The following is a 16,999-nucleotide window of genomic DNA, read 5'->3' as shown; positions in this document are numbered from 1 at the left end:
TGTTTTATTCTTAATTCATCCTCCCTATTTTGCATCGTCCACCCCTCCCTCTCTTTTCCTGCCATTTAACGGTAATGAAAGACAAACATTTTGATAATTATCACCTGGGTCTGGGAGTCTTAGGCAGAGGGCCGCCAGCACCGTAATGATGTGAGAAATAATATTATCATTCTCCCTCCTCTCGCTTGACTGCTGCTGAGTCAGACCTGTGCACGCACACACACACACACACACACACACACACACAAGCTAATAATGCCACCTGCCCAGCGTCTGTGGAACAGCACAAACCTACCTTACCTGATATCTCCTGTTTGCTGATTCACTGATCCTTGTTTTACTGTCTCTTTATTTTTGTCTAGGCTTTTAACAGGAGTTATAAAGCCAAGACATGCTGCTAAAAAATACGCGCAGCAATACCAGTGAATCAGTCCTGCTCACACAGAAATGTCTGGCACACATTTAACCAGTATACAATTAACATTAAAAAAATAATAAGTCTATGACCAGTCTTGTAAATATGTATCTAATCTTTATTTTGGTGATGATATTATTATTAATATTATATATTGCATATAACTTTTTATTAAAATTTCTTTAAATTGTATGTTGACCAAATCCTGAAACCAAATTTCAACATATACCCCCGGTCCCTTAAGCAAGGCTTAAGTTAGTGCCAGACTACAATGTTTGAGCTGTTTTAACTGAAAACAACTTGCACTGACATTTCTTAAATTAAGTCGGTGTCATAGTTTTGTCTCAAGATGCACGTTTATAAGGCATGTTTATAATGTTTATCAGAGGTGGACAGTAACTAAGTACATTTACTTGACTACTGTACTTAAGTACACTTTTTGAGTATCAGTACTTTACTGGAGTATAATTTTTTTAGGATACTTTTACTTTTACTTCACTACATTTGAAAGACAAATATCATACTTTTTACTCCACTACATTTCTATCTAGGTCGAAAGTCGTTTCTGCAGCAGCTCTGAAAGTCGGAGGATGATTTTTTTCCCATCTTTAAAAGTTTTTTTTGGTGTCGTTGTTTCAGACAGTCTATCAGGAATCACTCTTATAGTCATATACATTTTCCCAACTTTTTTTGAACACTGATCAGTTCATAGCAAAATGGAAGAAGACGGTTCTTAGCCACAAGTGTGTGTACCCATAGCCATACTTTGAAAGTATGTTTCAGTTAAAAAAAAAAAAATCAAGATTAGTTTAGTTGGCATACACTTGGTATATGTCTTATAAAATAATAACAGTATAAACATCTGGGAGAAAGAGAAGAGGAAAGTTGGGACAATATCAGATGCGTATCAGTGTATTGGATCCGTGCGTTTGGCCTTAAAGTGACATCAGCTTTGTAAAGAGCTTTGTAACATATACAAGTATTTAAATGAGTTTAAGTTAGTCGTATGCTAATACGTCAGATAGAGCATCACTGAATGACTTAGACCATGATAACAGTGTGCATTTATACAACAATAATAAAATAATGCGTTGGCATAAAAAAGGAAATTTACTTTGATACTTAAGTACTTTTGAAAACAAATACTTCTGTACTTTTACTTGAGTAAAAATCTGTTTTTACAACTTTCACTTGTAACGGAGTAATATTTGACCAGTAGTATTTTACTTTTACTCAAGTAATAGAGTTGTGTACTTTGTCCACCTCTGATGTTTATATATGTTATTTGTAAACCAATATAAACCAATCAGATAGAACAACCATTAACTACCATAAAGGGGAAAAATACTATGGTAGCGAATGGTTGCACTATCTGCTTTGTTGCAAACATTCTTCAAAATATATTAGTTTGTGTTCAGCAGAAGAAAGAAACTCATACAGGTTTGGAACAACATGGGCGAGTATATGATGACAGATTTTTCCTTTTTGGGTGAACTATCCCTTTAACTTAGTCCCAGACTAAAATGCAATTATTTGTACTAAAAATAAAAAAAATAAAAAATAGACTGAAACAAGGGTTTATTGGCCTCTGCTTGCTGACAGTCTTGTAAAGGTCAGATTTTATCATGCTGTGTGGCAGTGGCACCTTTATTCTCTGTCTGGTCCCCTCCTCATCACACTCTCATATTGGATTTTGAATTAATATAGAGCCAGACATCTGATTCCTGTGACATTATCAAAATAGAACATCCTCTCCAGCGCATCACCTGCGGCGAGCAGCAGCGAGTCGCTGGAGTGCCGAGTTCTCATATAAATATTTCACAGCATGTTTGATGACTGTACTTGATGCAATGTGTGTGTGTGACTGCAGCAGACCAGCAGTCTGTGTGTGTGTGTGTGTGGATGGTTGTTTGTTTTCAAGTCTGTATGTGCATGGGCGTAAAGCATGTCCCTTTTAATAAAACGCAATTTTCACCGCAATTGTTTTTGAGTAAATGTGTTCATGTGGAGGTTTTCACGGGCCAATGTGAATTAATCTAGATTTCAATTCAAAGACACAAGATAGTCTGCTTTACCAGACATTTTCTTATCCAAAACGATTCAATGTGAGCATTATGAAGCGCTAAATTCTCATGTAATGTTTTTATTCCTACTGGAAGCTAGAGGGCGCCCTCGAGCGGAAAGTCCACAAGTGAGACTCATAAAAGATAAAATTCATTACAACCATGATTACAACTATGATGTTCGAGGAAACACTTATATGGACAAAAGCATCTGCTGAGTCATGCTTTAGCTTATACCTTATATATCCAAAATACTTATACTTAGTATTTCATAAACGGACATCACATTTGTATGTGGTTCAGATACAATAATATTTTGAGTTACATGCATCCTGTCGCCATTTAAAATGCCCCGTCTATCATCTTGCACAGTTCAAATCCTCCACATTCAATCTAATTTCATTTCCTACTGTTTCGGAGAGAAATGCAGTAGCACGTTGATCTGATCTTAAGTTGTATACTAATAATTCATCACGCACACCCATTTATCTAAACCTCTCTAAATAACCACTGGACTTTTTTTCAAACACTTTTTATCTGTATTTTTATTTCTAATGAAATCTTTGTCCAACTCGCAATGAGTGGTGGGCAAAATAAATCAGGCATGTGCGTTTAAACTTTTGCCTGATAAAAACGTGAAGACACACAATTGAGACAATATGATTTATGTGTGTTTTTCAAGCCATCTCAAGGTATTTTCGTAGAAATAAAGTAAATTTAAAAATAATGCAGTGCTAATTGATAGCCCTATTACAGTATAGAAATGAAAAAATAGGCTATATTTTCTGCCTTATTTCTGTGATATTTGTTTCTTTAAAATCTTTGATGCCTTAATGGATAAGTGTTTGTAGTGCATAAACCAATCATTAAAAGAAAAAAGAAAAATATTACAGAATACAGATTACTGTGTTTTGTTCAGCAGTGTATTTGATTTCTAAGCCAATTAAAAACAAGATATAAGAAAAAAATAATAATAAGGTAAAAAAAAAAAAATTGCGTGGAGTCCCCACAAAGATCTTAAAGGTGTGTGTGTGTGTGTGTGTGTGTGTGTGTGTGTGTGTGTGTGTGTGTGTGTGTCTGTGTGTTTGTTTGTTTGTTTGTGTGTCTGTGTGTTCTACAGAGTGTGTAGTGTGTGTGTCTGTGTGTTCTACAGAGTGTGTAGTGCGTGTATGTTTGTGTGTGTCTGTGTGTGTCTGTGTCTGTGTGTTCTACAGAGAGAGAGAGAGAGAGAGAGAGAGAGAGAGTGTGTGTGTGTGTGTGTGTGTGTGTGTGTGTGTGTGTGTGTGTGTGTGTGTGTGTGTGTGTGTGTGTGTGTGTGTGTGCGCGTGTGTGTGTGTCTGTCTGTGTGTTCTACATAGTGTGTAGTGCGTGTATGTTTGTATGTGTCTGTGCCTGTGTTCTACAGAGAGTGTGTGTGTGTGTGTGTGTGTGTGTGTGTGTGTGTGTGTGTGTGTCTGTCTTTGTGTCTGTCTGTGTGTTCTACAGAGTGTGTAGTGCGTATATGTTTGTGTGTGTCTGTGTCTGTATGTTCTACAGAGTGTGTGTGTGTGTGTGTGTGTGTGTGTGTGTGTGTGTGTCTCTGTCTTTGTGTCTGTCTGTGTGTTCTACAGAGTGTGTGTTCTACAGAGAGAGAGAGAGAGAGAGAGAGAGAGAGTGTGTGTGTGTGTGTGTGTGTGTGTGTGTGTGTGTGTGTGTGTGTGTGTGTGTGTGTGTGTGTGTGTGTGTGTGTGTGTGTGTGTGTGTGTGTGTGTGTGTGTGTGTGTGTGTGTGTGTGTGTGTGTGTGTGTGTGTGTGTGTGTGTGTGTCTGTCTTTGTGTCTGTCTGTGTGTTCTACAGAGTGTGTAGACTCATTTTGAGGCTGAGGCTGGCCTACCTGTCTGTCAGGGCTCAGAGCCAGGACTAAATTTAGCAGCCCGCCTGCAAGATTACGAAAAAACTGGAGAGGGAGAAAAATAGAGAGTGACTCATCCGTCCAGAAGATGTAATATGTTACTTTTCTGTGCCACTTTCTGACTTTCTCTCCCTTGCCTCCCTCTCTTCTTAAAAGGCATCATAAGAAATTATATTTTCCAGGGCCGCCCATTTCCTCTGCCAGGCTCACCTCTTTTTTCATCTCCAGCTAAAATCACACAGTGCCGTGTTGTTTTCCTGCTCTTGTGTGTGAGTGTGTAGCTGCCCAAAGTGGCACTAATGATAAAACATCAGTCATGTTTTTCTTGTGTCTCTTTGTTGAAGCAGCTGTGTTCTAGCAGGCCTGGATGCTATCTGGACAACATGATTATGTGTGCGTTGTGATGTTATCTGGCAGAGACGACAACATTGGCTGAGCTCAGCCTGTGTGTATGTGAGAGAAATATGTAAACCTTCATGTTTAAGTCATTGAAAGTTTTTTTATTTATTTTATTTTATTTTTTTAAGTGTTTTTATAAGCATTTCTCATCTGGGGAAACACTGATGCCATTGAACCCTGTCTGAAATGGGCTAAAAAGAGCTGTGTCATCAATTTCAATCCAAAAAACTCTAAATAATGCAGATCCTGAGATAAGGTAGAGGGTTTGCTGGATTCAAAGGGACGTTGGGCTGATCCGCACAAAGGAGATAAGGGGCACAAAAGCTCTGAGAGGACATCAAACAGTTTACATGCTGCTTCATGTTGAATTGCACAGAATATGTATGTGTTTGTGGGTCTAAATTCTGGAGAAAATACCAATTGTTCACCTAAGAATAGTAAAGTGTAAAACGATTTATATTGTGAGAATCAGCCAAGTATGAATATGGATTACGAAGCATACAAAATGAAAATGAAAACTGTGATAATGTTAGGTTATGGGAAATAACAGACTCAGCCAGGATAAAAAATAAAATAAAATAAAAACTATGTCAATGAAGCGTCCAATGATGATCACCACTGTAAATGTGTTTTGCTATTTGAAAGAATCACAATCTTTTCAAAAGCACCCTAAACCATTGTCGTTTAACTCGCTACTAAGTGTAATTGCATGTTTTAGTCAATGTACATTAGTACATAGGTAGTAATTTTAATATTTAAAATCATATTCACTTCAAAATGACAACTGCATGGAGTTATTGCTCGACAACATAACAGATGTAGCTTTATAAATACTTCTGGCGACATCTGCTGGTGTTGTAGTGATTTGAAACGTCACTGTCGATAAATGTGATGACAAAATTGAGTTGCATGTCTATAAACCACGAATATTCGGGATAAAACAGGCTTTATCTGCAAATAAAACCTAAATTTAAAAGAGGACCTAGTTAATTAACAATAACAATTAAAATAATTGGATAACCTTAGCATGTTCCAAAACTAGCTTAAAAGGAGATTTTATCAAATTCATCTAATTTTCATTTTTGGGTGAACTATCCCTTTAAATATAATTATTTTTTCCACGCATTAATTATTAAAATAATAAACGTGGATGACCTGTGGTTGGGGTATTAAAATCAGTAATATATAGATGCATGAATTAATTAAAAAAAAAAAAAAAAAAAAGGGAAAAAGCATTTGTGTTAACTTGGCAACCCTAAAGATAACTTAAACTATTACTAAACTAAAAGATTCACTATACTTTAAAACCAAATTTAAAAATAGAAAAGGTATTACATTAAAATAATCCAAAAAATGTAAATGCACTGACTTGTCAGTCATTCTGCGTCACTAATCACGCTTTCGGAAAGAGGCACTGAGCCTGCGCGTTCGTGGACGTGGCAGTGACGTTACGCACACCGGAAGCGGTCAGGACTTGAAGTGAAACACCAACCTCCCCAACATCGACAAGCCGGGAGTACTGGAAAAAAACGACGAAATGGCACAATAACCGTGGGTAACTGATTCTTAATGGCGGCAGGAATATGTTAGCTAGTGGTTTACGTTCATTTTGAGTTATTTTGGTTTAAATTAAGACCGAAATTGTCGAGTTTTTGGCCAATTAGCCCTCAGAGAACTGCGTACTGCTGGACCGAAGACGGTGTCAGTCACTGTACAAACATAAACAAACCTGTAAACACCTCTAGAGATATAATTCGTTTTAAAAAATCTAAGTGAAAGTTTGTAATAGATCTCGGAGAATGAGTAGTGTTTTATTGATGTGTGTTATTCCACGCCTGCCTGTGGAATCAGAATATTCTAGGTGGCCTATAATCCGATAACATGTGAGTTCAGTTTAACTTGTGCTCAGCTGACTAAAGGCCGGGTTATATTTGTTGTAGACAAAGAGTGGGTTTCTTTATTAATATCATAATGAAGAGCAAGCTGTTGTATTGGGATTACTATTTGTACATGTGAGAGTAAAAGACAACCTACTGTATCTCTTATAACTCAGTAACGATGTGAAGGCAATATTACACAGAGAATAGGATTTGCTTGAAATAAAGCTTTGACCTAGTTGTATATCTCTTGTAACACTTTAAGCTGTTATCTTATTGCTGTTTTTTGTTATATACAATATATTTGGTTTAGTTTGATTCACAAACAAGTAATTGGAAAGTCCCCTCTGTGAAACAAAAACTAAACAAGGATAAGATCACAATTTTGTTTCGAAAGCACCCTGAGGTAGTCATTTCTATCTGCAGTATGCTAATGTTTTCATACACATTTAAAAATCATAATCATCTTAAAATTATTCATTCCATAGATTCATTGTGTTTGACAGCAGCAAAGTGCAAGGGGAACTGACTTTATACATCCTTTAAAAATCAACGTGACCCCAAGTGTTTAAAAAAAAATTAGTTTTTAAACATTATTTTGTGCATTATTTTGTTTTTATTTGGTTTGATATTTTGTTATTAAGCTCATCATCCATACTCTCTTTAGTGTCCAAATACTTTCTAGAACATGGTTTCTCTAGAACACTGTAGTGTCTTCTTTTTAGCAACAACAAGCAAAGTTCAGGTGATTGATTGAATCATTCTGTGATCCTCAGATGGTGTGCGGAGTCGCTGAAGAACCGTCAGCTTTGCCAAGCTCTTAGTGACTTCTGAAGTCTGAGGTGTTTGTTTTGGCCCTATAAAAACTCCAGTGGACAGTTTCACAGCAGCTGGATACACTATAGATTCACCGTCACGCATACATCCTGATATCGTTGAGGGGAAAAGCTTCTGCAGCATTATCATGACGTGTCGGGACCGCACACTTGAGTTCCAGTCGGCTTGTAAGTCACTGCAGGGGAGACAGTTACAGGTATGACCATAAAAAACTCACCTACACTGGGGAAATGCAATCCACAGATGCTTTAAACCACGTGAAACCTGTTACAGCTCATATCAGAGGAGAAATTACAGTATACTTTGTAAAAAAAATTAAAGGAATAGTTCACCTAAAAAAATTTATATTAAAAGACACTTTTCTTTGTCAGGAAACAGAAAAGCTTGGTGGAATGTGAGCTGCTCTTTTCTAAACATCAAGGCCTGGTTTAACAAACGGGGCATACATTTAAAGGGTTTTTTATTAATTGCTTTAATGTCGTTTCAAACCCATTAGACTTTCATTCATCTTCAGACCTTTCTGTCTCTCTATTGAGAGCTGTGCAACTACCACCTTGATACGTCAATCTAAAACTAATCTATATGAATTGAGCTGTTCAGTCCAACATTCTTGAAAAAACCCAATGGATTTATATAATGAACAGATTTAATTTAGGCTTTAATTTGCGTATTAACATTCATCAACTCGGACATCAGTTGTGTTAAATGGAAGCTCAAGCATGTTGGCTTCACGTGTGAGAAGCAATAAGGTTAATTTTCGTGTTACGCAGCATGTTTGAGCTTCTGCAAGAGCCAATGAGGTTTTTTCTCGCGTGTCAAGCTGGTTCAGTTGCGCTTCTGTTTATGTTCACTGATCAATGTTTTTATGTGAATAAAAGACTAAAATCAGTGATCATCACATAATGTGCTCAGTTTGCTTAGTTCAGTTTGGACATTTAAGTAGCTTTTATAAATGCGCCTTAGAGAAAAACATTACTGGTGTGGATCTCGAGAGAAAACAATGGCACTGACATATTCTAGGATTTGTCAGAGCAAAGTTGCTTTCAGTTAAGACGGCTCAAACATGCATTTCCATATTCTGGGCTAGGCATTAGCCTTAATTGTCTGTGTAACCAGGCATAAAAGTCAATGGTGATTTAAGCTGCTATGCTTCAAATAGAGCTCTATGCAAGCTATATAAAATCAATATAAATCACCATCCACTTTTCTTTGAAAGCAAAGCATGGATTTCCTGCCTAAAGCCTAAAGTATCCTTTGTATAATTGTACAAAGTATACCAAATTGAGTGTATAAGAAAGACAGAAGAGTCACAATAATTGTACTGCATATATGTCGAACTTGGCCATCTGTGTTCATCCACGTTTGAGTATACTTTGAAAGCTGTGCGGACACGGCGTGAGATGCGTCCAGATACGGAAATTGAAGTATACAGGTCCTTCTCAAAAAATTAGCATATTGTGATAAAGTTCATTATTTTCCATAATGTAATGATAAAAATTAAACTTTCATATATTTTAGATTCATTCAGCAAAAGATTTCTGAGGCTTTAAAAAACTCCCAGCCTGGATCATTACTCAAAACCGCAATCATGTGTAAGACTGCCGACCTGACTGCTGTCCAGAAGGCCATCATTGACACCCTCAAGCGAGAGGGTAAGACACAGAATGAAATTTCTGAACGAATAGGCTGTTCCCAGAGTGCTGTATCAAGGCACCTCAGTGGGAAGTCTGTGGGAAGGAAAAAGTGTGGCAAAAAACGCTGCACAACGAGAAGAGGTGACCGGACCCTGAGGAAGATTGTGGAGAAGGACCGATTCCAGACCTTGGGGGACCTGCGGAAGCAGTGGACTGAGTCTGGAGTAGAAACATCCAGAGCCACCGTGCACAGGCGTGTGCAGGAAATGGGCTACAGGTGCCGCATTCCTCAGGTCAAGACACTTTTGGGCTACAGAGAAGCAGCACTGGACTGTTGCTCAGTGGTCCAAAGTACTTTTTTCGGATGAAAGCAAATTTTGCATGTCTTTCGGAAATCAAGGTGCCAGAGTCTAGAGGAAGACTGGGGAGAAGGAAATGCCAAAATGCCTGAAGTCCAGTGTCAAGTAACCACAGTCAGTGATGGTCTGGGGTGCCATGTCAGCTGCTGGTGTTGGTCCACTGTGTTTTATCAAGGGCAGGGTCAATGCAGCTAGCTATCAGGAGATTTTGGAGCACTTCATGCTTCCATCTGCTGAAAAGCTTTATGGAGATGAAGATTTGGTTTTTCAGCACGACCTGGCACCTGCTCACAGTGCCAAAACCACTGGTAAATGGTTTACTGACTGTGGTATTACTGTGCTCAATTGGCCTGCCAACTCTCCTGACCTGAACCCCATAGAGAATCTGTGGGATATTGTGAAGAGAAGAGACGCAAGACCCAACACTCTGGATGAGCTTAAGGCCGCTATCGAAGCATCCTGGGCAAGTGGCAACCTCCCGCGATTTCTCTTGAAGCCAATATGGAAGTAATGTAAACTGTAATTCCTTAACTGGCCACTAGAGGCAGGCTCCAGAAGGGAGCAGAATCTCATTGAGCCCCATGTTAAAATTCTCAACTTTACAGCAGAAAAAAATGTGTTTAGAGCCTGGTACAAATTGTGGTTTTGGTCTATAAGGCTAATTTTGATCTTCATGACAACTGTGAGGGGGGTGAATTTTTTTTATAACTCATTCGTTTACGTTATATAAAGCCTTAATGTTCTGGATAATTAAGGGCGTGGTTACAAGTGGATAGCCATTTATCTGCCGTCTATAGTCATTGCGTCACCTCAGCTCCGCGCACATCCCTCCTTTTTGCCCATTTTCTGTTATCCGGGAGTGACACGCGATGGCTCGCTCACAAGATGGCAACGCCCAGCTCGCCCCTACTTTACGCTTCAGAACGGCTTATCGGAATCCTATGGGTGACGTCACAGACACTACGTCCATATTTTTTTACAGTCTATGATTCTGGGCCTCCATAACACCTCAGCAGTGCCACAGGCTGATCGCCTCCATGCCACGCCGCATTGAAGCAGTCATTTCTGCAAAAGGGTTCCTGACCAAGTATTGAGTGCATAACTGAACATAATTATTTGAAGGTTGACTTTTTTTGTATTAAAAACACTTTTCTTTTATTGGTCGGATGAAATATGCTAATTTTTTGAGACAGGAATTTTCAGTTGGTGTGCAATGAATTTAAAATGTATGAAAGTTTAATTTTTATCATTACATTATGGAAAATAATTAACTTTATCACAATATGCTAATTTTTTGAGAAGGACCTGTATCTGGTCCTCAAGCCCTCCTTTTGTGCTTCATGGGAGTCAAAATTTGTTTGGCTATTTCTTTATATCATATCAAACCTTCTGTTATTGGCTAAACTTAGTTTTTTACTTGATATGTTATTAATGTTTCACATGTACCAATTATTCTTGTTCTGTCTTTTCAGAATGGGACTCACGCTAAACCTGTCATTAATGCCCTTAAACAGCGCAGTGACTTTACTCTCATGGCCAAGTAAGAGTTCATATCCATGGTTTGTCTTTGATCTTTGCCCAGTGTGTTTTCGCTTCAGAGCTACTGTGTCTTGTCCTGTTTCTTCGAATCTTTGCCCCCTGAAATCTTGTTTTGTTTCTCTGTAACAGGAGAATTGGGAAAGACTTGAGCAACACATTTGCCAAGCTTGAAAAGCTTACAATTTGTAAGTAATATCAGTAATCGAAATAGATTAAGACTGCTCTTATTTTCTTTTCTTAGTAGACTCTTGTTGGTGTTGGAAAATGTGTATTCTAATAGTTCTGATGCTTGTCCATGATTATTTGGTATTTGCCTTGTCTAGTTCCCTGGTATAATGTCAATCAATCAATCAACTTTATATAGCACTTTTACAATGATTATTGTTTCAAAGCAGCTTCACAGTGTTAAACATGACAATATTACAGCAAAATTAGATTTGGCTGTACAGTCGTTCTGGAGAAAACAGGGATGTTATCAGCTTATTTTAATTTATCATAGAGCGACAATGTTGGCAGATCAGTATTATAGTTTATAGAAATAAATAAGACCTAATTAATTAATTTTATTTGTATATTTAGTTGAATAATTTGGATCATAATTTTAGTGTCCCCAACTGAGCAAGCCAAGCCAAAGGCGACAGTGGCCAGGAACCAAAACTCTATCAGGGCATGATGGAGAAAAATAAACCTTGGGAGAAACCAGGCTCAGTCGGGGTGCCAGTTCTCCTCTGGCCTATTATCAAACAGTGTATGATTATTATTCTTGCAACCTTACAGGTCAGAAATCATATTAGATCGGAATATTCAAAATTTCTGGGTATCACGCAAGTGATAATAATAATGTGATTGTAAAATTACAATGCCATGCCATTTTAAAGGTATAGGGTCATTAAGATTTTACAAGATTTTTTATGCTCACCAGGCTACATTTATTATGTAAGAATTATTATATAATATTGTGAAATATTATTAGAATTTAGGACAAGTGTCAACTCCTTTGTCATTCCAAATTTTTGAATACCGGTAGTTTGAATTTTATTTTGACTAAGATTATTGTCTGTAATAATTTTTTCTTGCTTACTATTTTACATTACATTAAAATTATGTTGTTGTAATGGTTAGAGACTGCTCTCAATATTAATTATTCTCCCCTCACTTCTAGTGGCCAAAAGAAAGTCTTTGTTTGATGATAAAGCAGTGGAGATTGAGGAGCTAACATACATTATTAAACAGGTAAGTGGTGTCTGTATTGTCCTTGTACCTAACATCATATGAAATTGTATTGATATGAATCTCAGTACTTGAGTTTTTCACTTTGCATTGATGTTGAAGTTGCCTATAGTAGTGTTGGTGTCCGTGTTTACCAGAATCCTTTAGCAAACTACCATATTGTGTAAAAGTAAGCCTCTTGCAGTGATCTGATATGCTGTCTCTCTTTCTTTCTGTCTCTCATCAGGACATCACCAGTCTGAATAAACAGATAGCGCAGCTACAAGACCTTGTGAGATCCCGCAGTGGGCAAAATGGCCGCCACATCCAGACACATTCCAACACAATTGTTGTCTCCCTGCAGGTACAATCTTATATCTGATATTTCTCCAGTGCACAAATATTTGAGACTCTCCAGGAAGCATCTCATATCACTCGCTGTAGACAGTAGGGGTGGATGACATTGTTTGGATTGATATAAAATGACTAGACTAGCCAACACGTCTTTCATTTTCCTGCCATGATATAGTAGTATATGAGGCTAACTCTTATCTGGGAATGTTTGTGTTGCAGTCCAAGCTGGCATCAATGTCAAATGATTTCAAGTCAGTCTTGGAAGTGAGAACAGAGGTGAGTTTTCCATGCTTTATGACCCGTGCTGCATTTTTATAATCAATTCTGTGTCAATCAATTGTTTGCCTTTTAAATATTTAATCGGCTATTTCGGAAAGGAAAATGCCCAAAATGTTTCTACTGTGCATTTATGGTCCTGTGCAACCATTTGCTTTATCGCCATCTGTTTTCTTTTGTTTAACTGAGTTGTATTCCAAACAAAAACACATTTAGTCCATTTGTAATCCATATATCATTGTTTTTAACTGATGTGTGTCTGTCCTGTTGTGTGTTTAGAATCTAAAGCAGCAGCGCAGCAGACGAGAGCATTTCTCCCAGGCTCCTGTCTCGGCCTCTCCTCTGCTCGCCAATAACTTCAGTATGTCATCTCTTTTTAATTTCAGTTAGGGCTAATTTCATGCCATGATATTACACTTTATTGTTAAAGCTACACTGTGTGAAATTTTCCCCCATCTAGCGGTGTAAAGGTATATGACCATCCAGTGAATATTAGTTTCTGTTCCTCTCAATTCCGATTTCGTTTTAACTCCTACGGTGGCCGATTTAGTCCAAGATTAACACCAATTAGACCTCGTCCATGAGTGCCATTGAGTGTTAAAACAGGAAAGGCGAAGCTTGAATTTACGGGTATGTCCCTCTTTGGCTAATGTATTTTCAAGATGGAGTGGCAACATGGCAACCAGCATTCGAACCCCTCACCCAGTATGTATTTTCAATGGCATATTATAAACTTACGAGAATACTTTATTACTGAAAAAAGAAGTAAATATAAATTAATGAGCACATATATTTTTGAAAGACCCAAGTGTTTTTAGCTAAAAATAAACAAAAAAAGTTACACAGTGTAGCTTTAATTAATATACGATTATAGTCTTGGGCTGTGCACATGCACTCACATCCAATGTGACCAGCAGGAATTTTTTGGACACATTTACTCATTCTGTATTAATATTTTGTACATAGTAAATGTATTATAACTAAAATGTTGAACACATATGATGGTATGATACAAACCAACGAACATTTTAAACAAATAAAAACTTATTTTATTATAAATTATTATAATAAAAATTTTTACTAAACTATTATTATTTTTATAGATTGAATATTTTGTTAATTTATTGTTTGTACATTTTTCTTCTTCATTTATCATTTAGAAAACATTTATCATTTTTTTCACTATTTCCCATTCCTCTTGATGCCTTTATTTTGCACTTAGCAGTGTTTTTAATGTCTTGCCTCTTGCAGATAGCTCAGTTCTGATGCAGGATGAGTCCAGGAGTCTGGGAGGAGAGGTGGCCATCGACATGGACTCAAGAGCAAACCCACTTCAGCTGCAGCTCATCGACGAACAGGTATCTGTCTCTCAGAGGAAATGCTTCTGTAGCTGAAAGTTTGCATGCATGAAAAATGTTGAATGTCTGATTTCATGAGCAAATGCCCCTTTGTTGTGTTTGCGTAGGACTCGTATATACAGAGCCGAGCGGACACCATGCAGAACATCGAGAGCACCATCGTGGAGTTGGGCTCCATCTTTCAGCAACTGGCACACATGGTCAAAGAGCAGGAGGAGACGATTCAGAGGTCAGACAACCACATAAACACATGCACGCCATATGACTCTGTATACTGCAAAGCCACAGACAGGACAGTACATAGTACTGCAGATACAAGCTGTACCAACCACACACAAACACTCTCTCATAGTAAGGTTGTCTTAAAGTCAGCATAAATGTGTCATTAATTTGTATTTTTCTGCATAATAAAATGGGATGTTTTTATTTAAAATGTTAATTTTATTTATTTATTTGTTTTCGAGCATTTAAGAATGATGACTGTTGTAGCACTTAAATTTGCCTCTACAGGGGAAATACATTTTCTTTTAGTAAAGAACATGATAAACATGTCCAGGTGACATTTCACCCCTAAAACAAAATAAATGATTTCCCTTATATTTAGGACAATTTGACATTTGTTTTTGGCAATTTTTGCTAATAACTATAGGTTAATTTCTTATAGTGATAGTCATGTTTCTTTTTGACCACTAGGATCGATGCCAATGTGGAGGACACCCAGCTGAATGTGGAAATGGCTCACAGCGAGATCCTGAAGTACTTCCAGTCTGTCTCCTCCAATCGCTGGCTCATGATCAAGATATTCCTCGTTCTCATCATCTTCTTCATCATCTTTGTGGTCTTCTTTGCCTGAGAAGGAACAACCCTAAGTGTAAGGAGGGGTGGAAACAGAGCCAAAGGGTTTGAAGGAGGGAGGAACATGCAATGGACTTATGGGCGAACGTGCAAAAACACAAACACAAGTGGACTGGGCCGCAGCTCTGGCTTTTTTGGGGGTGGGGTGGGGTGGGGGGGTCTGATGCTCATTGGTGGAATGATTTTTAGTCAGAGTGACTTTCTGTGTCCGACTCTCTCACTCTAGAGGGAGGAGGATGATGACGCTGATGAAGGTGGAACTGAGATTTACTGTGTAGGCCGAGAGGAGGGAGTTCTGAATCACTCGGTTCTCTTTAAGCTTCATGTACATCTGCATTAATATTTGAGCCTTCGTTTCTTCTTAATAATGACATTAAAAGAGAAGGCTTTTCCCCAAATGGTTTGATTCTTCAAACTGGTTTAGGTTGTTTCTGACAGTGTTATCTGTAATCAGCGATAACATTTTTACAGTAAGTTAAATGTGAACTGATTCTCTTTATAAAATACTCCTGATAATAATAAATCCCCCATTAATCTCCATTAATCAGCAATTATTGGCCATGTATGGGTCATTCTCACAAAGAAATATCAGGGTCATATTTTACCCCAAACATTTAAAGGAACAATTACTTTTAATTAATTTATAATCATATTTTTAATAAAGAAAGTGATGTCTGTTTTAGGACCATTATGGCACTTTTTAAATGTGATTTAAGTAAAAATTCCTCCAAATTCTCTAATGTAATGAGTAAAGAAATTACAGTATAATGACAATTATTGTAAATGGCATGATTCATTTATTTAATAACCACAAAAATTAATTAAAATTAAATACAACAAATGCTTAAATGATATATACTATAAAAACAGTCTTTATAAATATGCAAAAACGTGTACATTTATAAATCATGTATATATTTTTTTCATTGAAGTTTGGAGGAATTAATATCTTGAATATCATTAAAATAAAACAATGCAAAAAAGTATGGTCCTATATGTATACTTAATTTTCTTGAATGGGTGGTGAAATATGAGTCTGGCATTTCCTGACAGTTTTCATGAGATGCTCTCTTCTAATGATAATGCCTTCTGATTGCTGGCCCTGTAAATATGGGCTCGGTTATATTATATACGGTTTAGAGATTTTCAGTTGTTTTGTTTGTTTGATTCTGCCAAATACACAAGGAGGAAGTTGTATGGTCTTATGATTTTGCTCCATGCAGGAATAAACAAGGTGCAAATGAAGATCAGTGTTTTTGTATAGTTATGTAGACTTTAAAAGATCCCAATGAGATTTAAAGGGCCCAAAGAGACTCCAGAGGGTCCCGTAAACTATTAACTGCTCATTCATCACATTAGGATGTTTCATTCCAGGTCAGTGCAGAGAAATTTCCATGTGTTGGTTGTTCTGGAGCTAGTAATGAAACCGATCAGTACTCTGATAAATGAGCGGTGGGTGTGTTTCCTTTATTTTTTGAGGAGTAACTTTGGCCTGATGAACATATTGGCCTTGGCACAAAGAACTGAAGATCAGCTCCTACATGCTGTGAAGCTGTGAATAATGAAACAGGAGGAGCTGCCAGAGATGATGTCTTCACTTAGAAGCAGCATTTTCAAGGTCAAACTCTTAATTTGCTAAATCACAGACTTTCTCTCCCACACACGCCACACTCAAATCAAACTCATGAACGATGTACAGTATATTATTTAATAAGCACTTTTTATGAAGACTCCTGTTTCCAGGCATTTTGTAGCTGAATGTTCTGCATCTCTTGTATGAACACTGTTGTAATGTAAGAGCAAACAGTACATATTAAAACACATCTGAGAATTAGTGTTTCTGGCTAATCTTTCTGTTTTGTTGCCGTGATTGTAAGGGATTTATGGAGTGAATCTCACAAAACTTGCCAAAAACCTGTCTGGGTCACGCCAA

General features: G+C 37.4%; 1 protein-coding gene across 3 annotated transcripts; it reads left to right on the top strand.

Moving 5' to 3' along the window:
- The first annotated feature begins 4,708 nt into the window (after positions 1–4,708).
- Positions 4,709–16,897, top strand: stx5a (syntaxin 5A). 3 transcript variants are annotated; one of them, XM_067457026.1, is made up of 11 exons: positions 4,709–4,818; positions 7,422–7,678; positions 10,948–11,015; positions 11,144–11,199; positions 12,177–12,247; positions 12,471–12,587; positions 12,797–12,853; positions 13,133–13,214; positions 14,105–14,211; positions 14,319–14,440; positions 14,905–16,897. In XM_067457026.1, the coding sequence occupies exons 2-11, from the start codon at positions 7,610–7,612 to the stop codon at positions 15,062–15,064; spliced, it is 909 nt and encodes a 302-aa protein (XP_067313127.1). In that variant the 5' UTR covers positions 4,709–4,818; positions 7,422–7,609; the 3' UTR covers positions 15,065–16,897. The 3 variants fall into 3 exon arrangements, with proteins under 3 accessions (XP_067313127.1, XP_067313125.1, XP_067313126.1); XM_067457024.1 differs by lacking the exon at positions 4,709–4,818 and adding an exon at positions 6,160–6,319; XM_067457025.1 differs by lacking the exon at positions 4,709–4,818 and adding an exon at positions 6,171–6,323.
- Positions 16,898–16,999: the final 102 nt, after the last annotated feature.

This window comes from Pseudorasbora parva, chromosome 11 (genome assembly GCF_024679245.1).
Source record: "Pseudorasbora parva isolate DD20220531a chromosome 11, ASM2467924v1, whole genome shotgun sequence".
NCBI classification, from domain to species: Eukaryota; Metazoa; Chordata; class Actinopteri; order Cypriniformes; family Gobionidae; genus Pseudorasbora; species Pseudorasbora parva.
The sequence above is the reverse complement of the archived record's forward strand: the minus strand, read 5'-3'. Positions and strand labels throughout refer to the sequence as shown.